This window comes from Heterodontus francisci, chromosome 8, assembly GCF_036365525.1.
Source record: "Heterodontus francisci isolate sHetFra1 chromosome 8, sHetFra1.hap1, whole genome shotgun sequence".
Taxonomy (NCBI): domain Eukaryota; kingdom Metazoa; phylum Chordata; class Chondrichthyes; order Heterodontiformes; family Heterodontidae; genus Heterodontus; species Heterodontus francisci.
This window is the reverse complement of record NC_090378.1, coordinates 78,045,455-78,059,523: the sequence shown is the minus strand read 5'-3', so window position 1 is coordinate 78,059,523 and position 14,069 is coordinate 78,045,455. Positions and strand designations below refer to the sequence as shown.

The following is a 14,069-nucleotide window of genomic DNA, read 5'->3' as shown; positions in this document are numbered from 1 at the left end:
ACAGGTAGAAATGTGATGGAGGTAATGGGTATTGATAAGATAATGGAGGTATAACTATCTCCAGTGATCGGTGACTTGGTAGATAGAGAGTATAAATTTAAGATCATCAATGTAAGTCTGAAGGAAGAGGGTAGAAATAATGTGTTTTTATTCAGAGGGTTGTGAGGATATGCAATGCCCTAAAAGAAACATTTATGGAAGCAGGAGTCATAATCTCTTTCAAAAGGGAAATGGATAACTATTTGAAAAAGAAAATATTAAAATGGTATGAGGAAAGTACAGGGGAATGGGACTAAGTGGATAGCTCTTTCATAGAATGCACACAGGTGGAGGGGCTTAATGATTATTTTCGCTGTAAAATCCCATAATTCTGTGGCAGATTTTGCTGAAACAAGGGGCCAGTAATTTTTTCTGGGCCACATCAAAAGCAATATAGGTTTTGAACATAGGAAAATGGCATGCCTACCTTTTTACTATGTATAGTTGCATTTAATATATTAATAAGCCAATGTGTACTTTAATTTCAGACATCTTTGGTACAATGTTTGTTCTCTAATATGTTTAATGAGGAATCCTGTCCTCTGTGGTACTTTGATGCACTAAAGAGATCAAGTCTGAGCAGGGTGAGAGAGAAGGAACTATATTCCTTCCCTCAACACTGTCATCCAGATCCCAATGAGCAGGCATTCAAAGACTGGAAAATGGAAGGGAAATAAAGAACTGGGATAAAGTCAGCAAGGAAAATAAGACTGATAGGTATAAGTGTGGAAACAATCTAGATAGCCAGTGTTCGCACCAGATAATGCACTGTGTAACATGTGAAACCTGACAGGATTTTGAGTATTTATTGAAATTATAAGTGCCATTATTTGTGTTAAAATAACACTACTTTTTGAGAGCATCTTCATATCTTGGTTGGGGTAAATGGCAGCTTGATTGGTGCACATCCTGTTACAGTGCTTTCTTCAGGCTACAGGCAGTAGAATTGACTACGGGCTGAATTTTATCAGCAAAAGCGGTGGCCATCCGACACGGAAGTGCCGCCGCCGAGCCACCACCACCCCCATCCCCCTGCGCGGGGGATTATTTAAATTGAGAGGGTGGAGCAGCCGCCCCCGACGATGTAGAGAGGGTGGTCGCTACATCCCCAGCAACAGCATCCGGCACCACTGGCAGGCTCCGGCGTCATTTTTAAAGGGCTTTGATGTCCTTACATGAAATTTTAATATTTAAAGGGGAAATTGGTTAAACCTCCTTTTAAAATTTTATTGGAACCTGAAGGCCCTTTCAACCCACCCCCTAATGTCTATTTTAGGGCCAGAGACCCTGAATTAACTTTACTGACATTGTGAACTTCCCCCCCCCCCAACCTTGTCACTTTTGCCCTTCAACCCCTTCCCACCATCCCCACAGGCAATAAAAAAACGTCTTTCCCGCTCCTCCCCCCCACCCCCCCACTCCTCCCCGCCCCACCCTGATAATTTTAGTCCTCTCCTCTCCCCGACAGTTTCTTGCTTCGGAACGCCATACGGAGTTCTGAAGGCACGCTACTTGCGATCGATAGCCGTAAAATCAGCCTGGGACAGCCGCTGCCTGCAGGTAAAGTCATTTGCAACTTATTAATGTTCATTTAAATATTTAGATGAAGGCCCCGCCGCCATTTTCTGGGGGTGCCACACCGAGGCTTTGCCGCTGCCGCTAATATCCAGCGGAGCCTTCTCAGCGTCGTGGGTTGTGGCGGGCTGCTCCCACTAGCATTTTACGGGCCTCCCCACCATGACCCACGGCATCGAGGGGCTGGTAAAATTCAGCCCTATAACATGGTGTTTACTAATTTAGCTAGTTTAATACAATGAGGTGAAGCAGCACACACTATAAAATGAAATAACTCAAAAATATTTAAAATAATCTCTTCCTTGTCTTGCTGCCTTATTCCACAGAGCTGTGAGGGTCTAGCCCATGATGTCTCCGCCACTGCTGTGTATGCTGGTCTGGGTTCAGTTGAGGCATGCACCTCATTAGGGGGACTGTTCTTGCCAGATGTTCCACCTCCCAGACTGAGCACTCTGCTATGGAACTGATGGGAATAATTCAAGGGAATGTGTCACTGTTGAACAAAAAGGGACAAGCAGTCACAAGGCTGGAAAAAGGTTACACAGAGAAGGGGAAAAAGTGACCAAGAGGGCAGGTTAAAGGAAGTCTGGGAGGAATCCCAGATGAAAACCCCTACTGTCCAGTCAGCCAACCCCATAAAATGTGAAAAACTAGACCTCACATCCTCCTACATAAATGCAGACACTAGAAGCACCCCACCAGAGTTGCTAACAGCATTTACAGGAACCTGCAGAGACAAAAAAATGGCCTCTAAGGGGCAGAGAAACCCTGAAGGTGATATCTCACTTCGTCAAAGTGCCATAGGGATGTGCAGCAGAGTCTGCACAAATACCTGCAGGCAGAAGTATCCTCTGGGACAAAGGGGAGATTAGCAAAGAATCCTCCCCCACAGTCAGAAACAAAGTGAACCACCCATCCCCTGAAGTCAAAAGCCTTTGAATGGCTCAGCAAAGCAATGAAAGAGAGTTCAGGATAGACCTGCCCACTGCTGAATCCTTTTAAAAAAGGAAATTACCTCAGCAGGAACAAAGACCCTAGGCAGCCATGGAAATGGGCAAACGGAAGAGAAACTTCAAAAAAAAAGGAACCACTTGTTTATTGGGATGCCAAAAAGGGGGCAATTAAAGCAGCGCTGGCACCAAGAGAAGACAGGCTGTAATAAGTTTTAGGACTTATGAATGAAAGGGAATGAATGAGAGAAATGCATGTTTTTTTCTGTATTTTACATTTTTCTCTCGACCCTTTTAACGAAAGTGCTTTTCTTGAATGCATTTCATTCCACTGGGTTTGGAGGTGTCATGCTAGGCCCCCACCTGCCAAGAATTAGGCACAGTAATTTTGTCATGAACATTGATTCCAAACTGTTATTGGAGTGAAGAAAGGACTTGTTAAACAGATCAGCCATGGCTGGAAAAGATACTTATATATTAACAGACATTAAGCAGCCATTCCCCAACACAATCAACCCACAATGGACTTTTGATCACGTTGAAGGTGGGGGAGCTTGCATTGCAGGTTGACTGCTAAGATGGCCGAATACACAAACGGACATGGCCAAAGCAGCTAGTCACATGACTAAGCTGCTGGGCAAACTGAGTTTTTTGAATTTGTACAAACAGTTTGGGGAGAAAGTCTGTTTGCTCCTGGACTGAGAAGATCTCTCTCCTGTCTGCTCCCAACTCTTTCTCACAAGCCTCTGAATCCACTGAAGACACATGAACCCAAGACAGAAAAGTCTCTTACAGCGAACAAGGTTTAAGAAGAATACTGGGCCCCAATAAATAGCAAGATCTTCCTACAATCAAGGACTCTACAGTGAGCTCGAAGAACCGTAACAACTCTTCAGATATTGCCTCAAACCTTTCCACTTTATTTTTCTTCTGCTCTTTTCTGTCTCTATTTGCATGTATCATGTATGCATGCTAGCATGGGGAGCAGCGTGTATCCAAAGGCAATAACCGAATTAGAGTTTAAGTTTAATAAATTTCAACTTTTCTTCTTTAAACCTAAGAAAGCCTGTTTGTGCTGGTTTATTTGCCTTATAATTGAAAAGCGGTGAACAAGGATTCACCAAGGGGGAGCTAAAAACACAGTGTGTTTAAAATTAAACCCTATTACAATAAGACCAGGAGAAGGCTGAAAGGGAACCGTGGACACCTTTCTCACCTGGTCGTAACACTGTACAAAGGAGCTATGAGGCAAGCTGAGCTCCTGGAACATCCTACTCCAAAAATCCCACTACAGAGTGGCAACAGGTCCAGCACAATAATTGGTGAATGCGGCAAACACTATAGACTGATTTTCTTCCCTTTCCTACCTTTCTCCCTCCCCTATCCAAACTTAATTAGATAGTGCACCTTTGAAACACACCAGACTTAAACATACCCAGATAATTTGATTGGACTCGTCTTGACCCAGGCAGGAACCCCAGATTGAGCATTGGAGTCATGCACGGCTGCAGCCCTGTACCAGTGCTAATACCTGCCAATCTCTGGCCTTTTAGCAGCTGTCAAAAGCAGCAACCACTTGGTTTACATGCCGTGCTGGACCACAAAAATGGGATTCTTGTATCTCTGGAGTTCTGAAAGCTGGCAGCAATCTTTCTTTACATAGTTTTTTTGACAATCCTCTTCCTGGATGTCTGCCCACCAGAAATCCGGGAAAACTTTTATTCTTTCACCTGCTTAAGGCAGGAAATCCCTGCACACGTTAGGGATCACTCTAGAAATGCACATTAAGCACATAGCAGGTGGAGACCTAATTAAGTAAGCCTCTACTCCAATTTCCTGTGCTAATGACACAGGACCAGACAAATATTGGGCGTTAGGCAATGAAAAATTAGCCTCTATTTATAATTCAATCGGCTGAGACATTAGACAGCATGGTAGATTACTATCCTGTCCTTCCACTTTAGTGATGTGGATTTAAATCGAAGCACACCAGCAGGATAAAACCTCCCCTTTTCCTCTAGAGTCCTGTGGAAAGCTAACTTGGACAGTTTCAAACCAGTTCTTCGGGAATGATCACACAGCACAAAAATAGCCACTGTTTGGCACACACCAGCAGCACTCGGAGGTCATAAAAATGTTTTGGTATGGGGAAATGTCTAGCTCATACTGGTGGAACATGGTTGAGAATGGAGATGGAAGTACATTTCTGGGATAGAATAGAAGGCCATCTTACACTGTACCAGGTTGTACAAATTCTGACCTCATAGTGCTTGATGTTGATTTAATAGCATTGACATTCAGTTAAAAATATACATTTAATGGAAAAAGAAAATTGCTTATTTAGTGGCTCTAGATAGAATTAGCCAGTTACACATTCTTAATACAGTAAAATGCATTAAAGACGATGCAATGATTACTACCCGCACCCCCGCCACCACCCCCACCCCTGCTTACAAGTTGCTTAATTAGAGGAGGTAAGTGTAAATATGATTGAAGCCAGATGTTAAACTTCCAAAGAAAAAGAAAAAAAAGAAAGGTTAAAAATTTGAAATAAAAGCAAAAAAAAAGCTGGCAATTCTTAGCTGGTGATCAGAACCTAGAAGTGAAAGTTGGTTGGCAATGAATATCCTTGAGACATCAGTGGTCATCTGTGGTACCCAAAGAGGAAGCGCAAAATTTTGGAATTGGCAAAAAATGAACTGGAGCCAGAGGCAGATGCTGAGGAAAGAGAGTATGTGTATGGGAATGAGGTTTGGCAAATTCATATTAAAAAAAAAACTAGAAGGGATAATAACATCAATGAAAATGCTTCCAATGAAAAGTTATTCCCAAAATTGTAACCTTTCTTCCTCAGATGTTTAGCTACTTTCTGTGCATTATCAGCATTTTCTGGTAGTATTGAAACTCATGTATCTATATTTTCCTCTACTGAATTGGAGGTCTGTTGTCTTACCACCAGAACTATCAACCTCTGAGTGCATGCGCTAGTTAAATATCATTGCTGAAAAGTTCACCAACTCCCTTCTCTAGGTGACATCAGATGGGTATGTGACTATACGTAGAGATGGAAGTCTTCATATTGAAAGGGTTCGCCTACGTGATGGTGGGAAATACACATGTGTGGCCAGTAATGTGGCTGGAACGAAGAACAGAACAACTACTGTGAATATATTTGGTGAGTGCTATTTAATTGCCTCTCTCAGGAGATTACATGACTACAGTGGGAGGGAACATTGGAAGTCACAACACTTTGCTATGTTATGGCTGTTTGGGACAGGCCTAATAGACCAGTCAGTCATTTCCTGTTTGTTTGTTTGTTTGTTTGTATGCTTTCAAACTAGTGATTGACATTGTGTTACATTGCATGGTCATCACCTAACTGTTAAACAAAGTGATGCTAAATTATTTACATTATTTGTAAATACTTGTGCAATGTATTAACTTTACCAGATGTGTCACCATGGACAACAAAAGAAAATTGTTTCATGGTACAGGAACATTTTTTTTGGCGCAGTTCCCTTGTACCATTTCAATGCCTTATTTATTCTTTTATAACATTCCTTTTGCTAATTATATATCAATAATATATTCAAAATGTTTGTGCCTGAACAGACTTCCTTTACATTCTGCTATCACATTTGTTATGAAGGCTGAACTTTGTAGCATGATTAAGTTTAAAAATTCTGATTTTTAAAAGTTTATGATGGAGTCTGGAAGATCAGGTGACCTCACATCCACTCTGCTAAAGGACAAGATAGATCAAAGACTTATTTTGAAAAAAAGTGATTGCAGGGTAACATCCTAAGAACAATGAGTTTCGCCCTCCCAGACTTTTGGATTGTAAAACAAGGGGCCGTTGGGGGTCATGGCCGGTGGGGGGGTGGGGGGGCAGGAAAATGCCTCTGGGAGAGGCTCACCACAGGTCTCGACGCCGGGAAGGCACCGCCCAATATTACCAGCGATGGCGAGGCCTTGTGGCGGCCCCCTACCCTGCTGCTCAGCACTGGGAACATAATTAAAATATGATAATGTATGCAAATATATGAATAAATACTTACCTCATCGCACCATCCATCCTGCTGCACTATTCCAGCCGGTTGCCGGAACTCCTGAGCCTTCGGATCTCCGTTTGGTGATCCGAGGCGGAACACTGGTTGGGAGGGGGGAGCAGGTAAGTTTTCAGGGTGGGGGGGTGGAGTGGGGAAAACCATTGCGATTGGTGGAGGGGATGGTGGGAAGGGCTTGAAGGTGTAAGTAAATAAAGTTCAGGAGGGGGAAAGGTCGGGATCATGGGGTAAGTTATTTTTGGGGGAGAGGGCAATTAATTAATTGTTAGGTCATTAGGGGATGGCAGAGGAGATAGAAACTTTAATTAAATTTTTGCCTTTAATTTTATGTCCCCTATAACTTTAAAAACTTAAATTAAACTTAAGGGCTGGAAGCCCTTTAAAAATGGCACCTTTGCCGGGGACAGAGCACCCATCCCTGATGGCGTCATCGGGGGTGGGCGTACCACCCCGGCCATGTACATGAGACGCTGCGTTAAATATTGCGGCGGATCCACGGCGCACATCTCATGTGATGCCACCCGGTTTTTGATCTCGGCGGCGAGCTGGAAAAATTCAGCCCAAGGAGTTAATGATTCTGAAGATGCAAATGTAACAAGCAGCTATTAACATCTGGGAACAGCGGAAGGCCCAGGTGGCTTTGTGAAACCGACTTCTGCTCTTTGCATATTGAAACAGGGCAATAAGCTATTGACTCTTGAATCCAGATAAATTTAACAGATTTTCTGAAGGCTTACAGGTTGTAAGAGAAGAAACCAATGGTTGCAGCCTTTAGGCATGCTCTAAGAAGGGAACCCAGCGGTTGCAGCCTGAGAGCAGGCTGTAAGGAAGACAACCAGTGGTTGCTGCCTTGACAGAGAGGGGATACCTGCTCTTGGAAGCCTGACACAGTAAGTGTCTCTGGAGACTTGAACCTGTTTTGAAAGTAGAAGACCCGGAGGATCAGCAGGAATTGCCTTTTTCATGGACGTCCAGGTTGGAAGTACAAGGAGAAGTGAGTGAAAAGAACATTGATTTTTGAAAAAGTCTGGGAGATCCAACTCATTGCTACTGGGACTTTTAACCTCAAAGAATTCCTCCATCAAAAAGGACTGTGTAACATATAAGGCTGGTGTGAGGTTTTCAAGTAGTTTAATAAGTAAAGAAAATAACTTTCTTGGTAATCTGGGGTATCAGCTACTTACAAAGTACTATTTCGTTAATGGGGATTTCTTTTAGTTTAGTTGTTATAAAGAAGTCTTGAAACGTGAAATCTTGTGTAATTATAAATTGGTCTGGGGATTCGTATCTCGTATTTTAACATTAACAGTCACACTGAGGTCGTAACAAATTGGGAGCTCAGGTCTGGAATATGAATTCAGAGGCTGTAAAATGGGTTTGCTGGAATTTTCCAGAGCTTTAAACAAACAGAATTTCCCATTTACTTTGGCTGGGTTCAGTGGGAAATCAACATGAATACCATTAATGTACATTAATGTAAGAGGGAAGATTTGACTCTCGGTATATTGCAGAAGTTCAGAAAGGTCGATTTGGTCATGATGGCAGTACATGTGGGGGTTAGTATAAGCCCAGGGTCTCGGAACGTGGAGATAATCCAAGTATTGGTTCCTTGCTTGAAGCTGGAAAAAAAAAAGGATATTTCTGCTAGTGTTCAAGTGGAGCTAGCCAAAATTGTGTTAGAGAAGCTGAGATTGGAAAGGGAAGAAAAGGAAAGAGAAAGGCAATTACAACTTGAAATGAGAACTCAAAAGGGAAAAGAAAGGAAAAGAGAGTTACAGAGAGAAAGGGAATCTGGGAAATTTGAATTGGACAAAGAAAAGCTTAGATTACATGAACAGGGAATGACAGGAAGGTTTGAGGATGAATCTGACTTAAATCCTGATTTTGATTTGGCAAGGAATAGTCGCTTAGTACCTAAATTCAGTGAGGAAGGCAATAAAATGTACTTTGTATCCTTTGAAAAAAATTGCTACGAAGTTGCAGTGGATGAAGGAATGTTGGACAATTGTAGTGTAAAGTGGGTTAGTGGGAATAGCGTTAGAGGTATAATCAACACTTTCGGCAGGACAGTCAAGTGATTATGAAGTGGTTAAAACTGCAGTTCTCAATGCTTATGAGTTGTTACCAGAGGCTTACAAGCAAAAAGTCAGGAATTTAAGAAAGAAATAGGGACAATTGTTGTTGTGGAGGACAATTCGGGTGTTTGGTTGGCTGAGACTTTTTTCAAGGGTTTGGATAGGGATGTTGGTGGAAAAAACTCCAAGGCTAGCAATAGTGAGTTGTTTAGCAAATTGTCTTTGATTGAGGCCCAACAGGCAGACATCAGACTTAAGTTTTTCTCAAATGGCATGTTCTGAGGCAGAAGCAGAGAAGTTACCTGAGTGCTATTATATTCAGAATGACACTCTAATGAAAAAGTGGAGACCTCCCCAGAGGCCTGCTGGTGAGGATTGGGCGATAACTCATCAGGTTGTTGTTCCCCCAGGTAGCACAGTGAGATTTAGAGGGTGGATAATGAGAAGAGATTCAGTTTTAGTGAGAGAAAGGATACAGACAACCCTCAGAGGTTTAAAAAAAGGAGACTAGGGTTGAGTCAGAAGGACCAATGTGTTATTTTTGTAATAAAACAGGGTATATAAAATCAGAATGCTGGGAAAGCCAGCAGTTCTAGTAGGTTTACTGAAAGCCTGTCCTGAAAAGGATTCCCCAATAAGTGGCGCTGTTGACAAATCAGTGGCTTTGGCGATGTTGGCTAGTGAACAGAAGTGTTCTTCCTTGTGTGCTAATGAATTAAGTCAGGTCCCTGAAGGGTATAGAAGTTTTGCGCACAGGGGTATGGTGTCCCCATATTTGTCACATGAGGCAGGCAAGCCAATTGTGCTGCTTAGAGATACAGGGGAAACCATCATTGGTGGTAGTACAGGGTATAGACTTTTCCCCAAATAGTGCTATGAATGTGAGAGTCATGGTCCGGGACATTGACGGGGGCGTTCCATCTGTTCCATTGCATAAGGTTAATTTGCAATGTGATTTAGTCACTGGTCCAATAACAATCGGAATTGTTCCAGATTTGCATATTGAAGGGGTGGATTTGTTGTAAGGGAATGACTTAGCTGAGGATAAAGTATTGACGTCATCAGTAGTTTCAGAAAAGCCAGTTGTGGTTGCTGAAACTGAAGTGATGCAGGAAGAATTTCCTGGAATATTCTCAGATTGTGTGCTGACAAGATCCCAGGCTCATAAGATTAAACAAGATGAGAAGGAGTCATTTGTTGTGGAGGACAATTTGGGTGTTTGGTTGGCTGAGACTTTTTTCAAGGGTTTGGATAGGGATGTTGGTGGAAAAAACTCGAAGGCTAGCAATGGTGAATTGTTTAGCAAATTGTCTTTGATTGAGGCCCAACAGGCAGACATCAGACTTAAGAAGTTTTTCTCAAATGGCATGTTGAGGCAGAAGCTGAAAAGTTACCTGAGTGCTATTATATTAAGAATGACTTTCTAATGAAAAAGTGGAGACCTCCCCAGAGGCCTGCTGGTGAGGATTGGGCGATAACTCATCAGGTTGTTGTTCCCCCGGGTAGCACAGTGAGATTTAGAGAATTGCCCATGAGATCCCAGTTGCAGATCATGTGGGTATTCGAAAGACTTAGGCCAGGATAAGACAGCATTTTTGTTGGCCAGGCTTACATAATAATGTGGTTGAATTTTACAGAACTTGCCATACGTGTCAGATAGTTGGGAAGCCACAGCCTTCCATTAAACCAGCCCCACTGATACAAATACCTGCTTTTGAAGAACTGTTTAGTAGGCTTCTTGTGGATTGTATTGGACTCTTACCCACAACTAAGTCAGGTCACAAGTTTCTCCTAGAACCATAGAAAAATTACGGCAGAAAAGGAGGTCATTCAGCCCACCCTGTCTGTGCTGGCAGAAAAAACTAGCCACCCAATCTAATCCAGCACTTTCCAGCACCTTCCAGCTCTTGATCCATAGCCTTGTAGGTTACAGCACTTCAGGTGCATGTCCAGGTACCTTTTTAAAGAATTGTGGGTTTTTGCCTCCACCACCATTCCTGGCAGTGAATTCCAGACACCCATCACCCTCTGGTGAAAAAAATTTTCCTCCTGTCGCCTCTAATCCTTCTACCAATCACCTTAAATCTGTGTCCCCTGGTAACTGACCTCTCTGCTAGGGGAAACAGGTCCTTCCTGTCTACTCGATCTAGGCCCTTCATAATTGTGTATACCTCAATTAAGTCACCCCTCAGCCTCCTCTGTTCTAAGGAAAACAACCCTAGCCTATCCAATCTTTCCTCATAACTGCAACTTTCAAACCCTGCAACATTCTTGTAAATCTCCTCTGTACTCTCTCCAGAGCAATTATGTCCTTCCTGTAATGTGGTCCCCAGAACTGTATGCAATGCTCCAGCTGTGGCCTAGCCAATATTTTATACAGTTCCAGCATTACATCCCTGCTTTTGTATCCTATACCTCGGCCAATAAAGGAAAGCATTCCATATGCCTTCTTCATCACTCTATCTACCTCTCCTGCCACCTTCAGGGACCTGTGGACATGCACTCCAAGGTCTCTGACTTCTTCTACCCCTCTCAAAATTCTTCCATTATTGTGTATTCCCTCACTTTGTTTGCCCTCCCACTTTTCTGGACTGAATTCCATTTGCCACTTTTCCACCCACTCAACCAAACCATTGATATCATTCTGGAGTCTACAGCTATCCTCTTCACTATCAACTACATGGCCAATTTTTGTGTCATCAGCAAATTTCCCCATCATGCTTCCCACATTTAAGTCTAAATCATTAATATATACCACAAACAGCAAGGGACCCAACACTGAGCCCTGAGGAACACCACTGGAAACCACCTTCCATTCGCAAAAACATCTGTCGACTACTACCTTTTGTTTCCTGTTACTGAGCCAATTTTGGATCCAACCTTCCACAAGTCCCTGTATCCCATGGGCTTTCATTCTACTGACCAGTCTGCCATGTGTGACCTTGTCAAATGCCTTAATAAATTCCAGGTAGCCCACACCCACTGCACTACCCTCATCATGTTACTTCCTCAGAAAACTCAATCATGTTAGTAAGACATGACCTTCTCGTAACAAATCCATGCTGACTATCCCTGATTAATCCGTGCCTTTCTAAGTGGCAGTTTATCTGTCCTTCAGAATTGATTCTAATAATTTACCCACCACCGAGGTCAGACTGACTGGCCTATAATTATTTGGCCTATCCCTCGCACCCTTTTTAAACAATGGTACGACGTTTGCAGACCTCCAGTCCTCTGGTACCTCACCTGTATCTAGTGAGGATTTGAAGATGATCCTCCGTGCATCTGCTATTTCCTCCCTGGCTTTTAACAACCTGGGATGCAATCCATCTGGCCTTGGCGAATTATCCGCTTTCAAGGATGTCAGACCCTCTAGTATTTCATCTCTCATTATGCTTATCATATCTAATATTTCACACTCCTCTTTAACTACAATGTCTGCATCAAGCCTGTCCTTTGTGAAGACAGAGACAAAAAAACTCATTAAGAACCCTGCCCACATCCTCTGCATCCACGCTTAAGTTCCCTTGTACATCTCTGATAGGCCGTACCCTTTCCTTAGTTATCCTCTTGCTCTTAATGTACTGATAAAACATCATCAGGTTTTCCTTGATTTTACCTGCCAATAATTTTTCATGTCCTCTCTTGGCTTTTCTAATTTATTTTTTACTTCACCACTTCACTTTCTATACTCCTCAAGACTTTCTAAAGTATTAAATTTTTTGTGATCGTCAAAAGCTTTCTTTTTTTGCTTTAACTTACCCTGTAGGTTTCTAGGTAACCAGGGGGCTCTAGATTTGGCAGTACCACCCTTTATCTTTGTGGGGACATGCCCACACTGTGCCTGTAGTATCTCACTTTTGAATGCCTCCCACTGGTTTGCGACTGATTTTCCTTCAAGTAGCTGTATCCAGTCCACTTTCGCCTGGTCACCTCTGAGTTTTGTAAAATTTGCCTTCCCCCAATTTCAAACTTTTACTCCTGTTTTATCTTTGTCCTTTTCCATGATTAGGCTAAAACTAACTGTATTATGGTCACTATCTCCAAAATGGTCACCCACTGCTACTTCATCCACTTGCCCAGCTTCATTACCGAAGACTAAATCTAGAATTATGCCTCCTCTCGTTGGGCTTGTTACATGCTGGCTAAAAAAGCTCTCTTGACTGCAGTTCAAGAATTTTGTGCCCTCTGTGCCCTTCACACTGTTTGTATCCCAGTTGATACTGGGGTAGTTGAAATCATCAACTATCATTGCCCTATAATTTCTGCACTCAGAAATTTGCCTACATATTTGTTCTTATATCTCCCTCTCACTATTTGGGGGTCTACAGTACACTCCTAGTCGTGTGGCTGCCCCTTTTTTATCTCTGAGCTCCACCCATATGGCCTCGTTTGATGATTCATTTAGCATATTATCCCTCCTCAAAGCACTTATTGATCCCTTAACTAATAATACCACCTCCCCCCTTTTTTATCCCCCTCTCTATCCTGCCTGAAAACTCTATATCCAGGGATGTTGAGCTGCCATTCTTGCCCTTTTAGCCAAATTTCCATTATAGCAATGATATCGTGTTGCCATGTGTCTATCTCTGCCCTCAGCTCATCGGCTTTATTTACTATACTCCTTGCATTTAAATAAATACCCTTTAACACTGCCAAATTCCTGTGCTGCGCACTTTTTAACATTTGCTTCTTCTGTCTTTGTGACCAACATGCTAATTTTCTGTCTCCTGTTCCCTGCCCTGAAATTGTCCTATCTAAGACTGCGCTAAGGTTCCCTTCCCCTTGCCAAACTAGTTTAAACCATCCCCAATAGCACTAGCAAACCTTCCTGCAAGGATATTTGTCCCAGTCCTGTTCAGGTGTAAACTGTCCAGCTTGTACAGGTCTCACCTTCCCCAGAACCAGTCCTAATGCCCCAGAAATCTGAAGGCCTCCCTCCTGCACCATTTCTCCAGCCATGCATTCATCCTGTATATTTTCTTATTTCCACACTCACCCAGCACATGCCTTGGGAGTAATCCAGAGATTACTATCTTTGAGGTCCTGCTTGCTAATCTTGTTCCTAACTCCCTAAACTCAGCCTGCAGGACCTCATCCCTCTTTCTTCTTATATTGTTGGTACCAATGCGGACCACAACCTCTGGCTGTGCATCCTCGCCCTCCAAAATGCTCTCTAGCTGTTCGGTGATATCCATGACCCTGGCATCAGGGAGGCAACATACTATCCTGGAATCTCACCTATGACCACAGAAGCACCTATCTGTTCCCCTAACTATAGAATCTCCTACCACTATTGCTCTCTTGTCCTTTCTCTTCCCTCCCTGCATAGCTGGGCCACCCTTGGTGCTCTGGTCATGGCT

At 42.9% G+C, this 14,069-nt stretch overlaps 1 protein-coding gene across 2 annotated transcripts in view; it reads left to right on the top strand.

Moving 5' to 3' along the window:
- Positions 1–14,069, top strand: part of hmcn1 (hemicentin 1) — a 740,737-nt gene that overhangs the window by 319,405 nt on the left and 407,263 nt on the right. For both annotated transcript variants that reach the window (XM_068037415.1, XM_068037414.1), the window contains exon 19: positions 5,595–5,739. In XM_068037415.1, the coding sequence (XP_067893516.1) occupies positions 5,595–5,739 (145 nt within the window). The remainder of the gene's footprint in view (positions 1–5,594; positions 5,740–14,069) is intronic.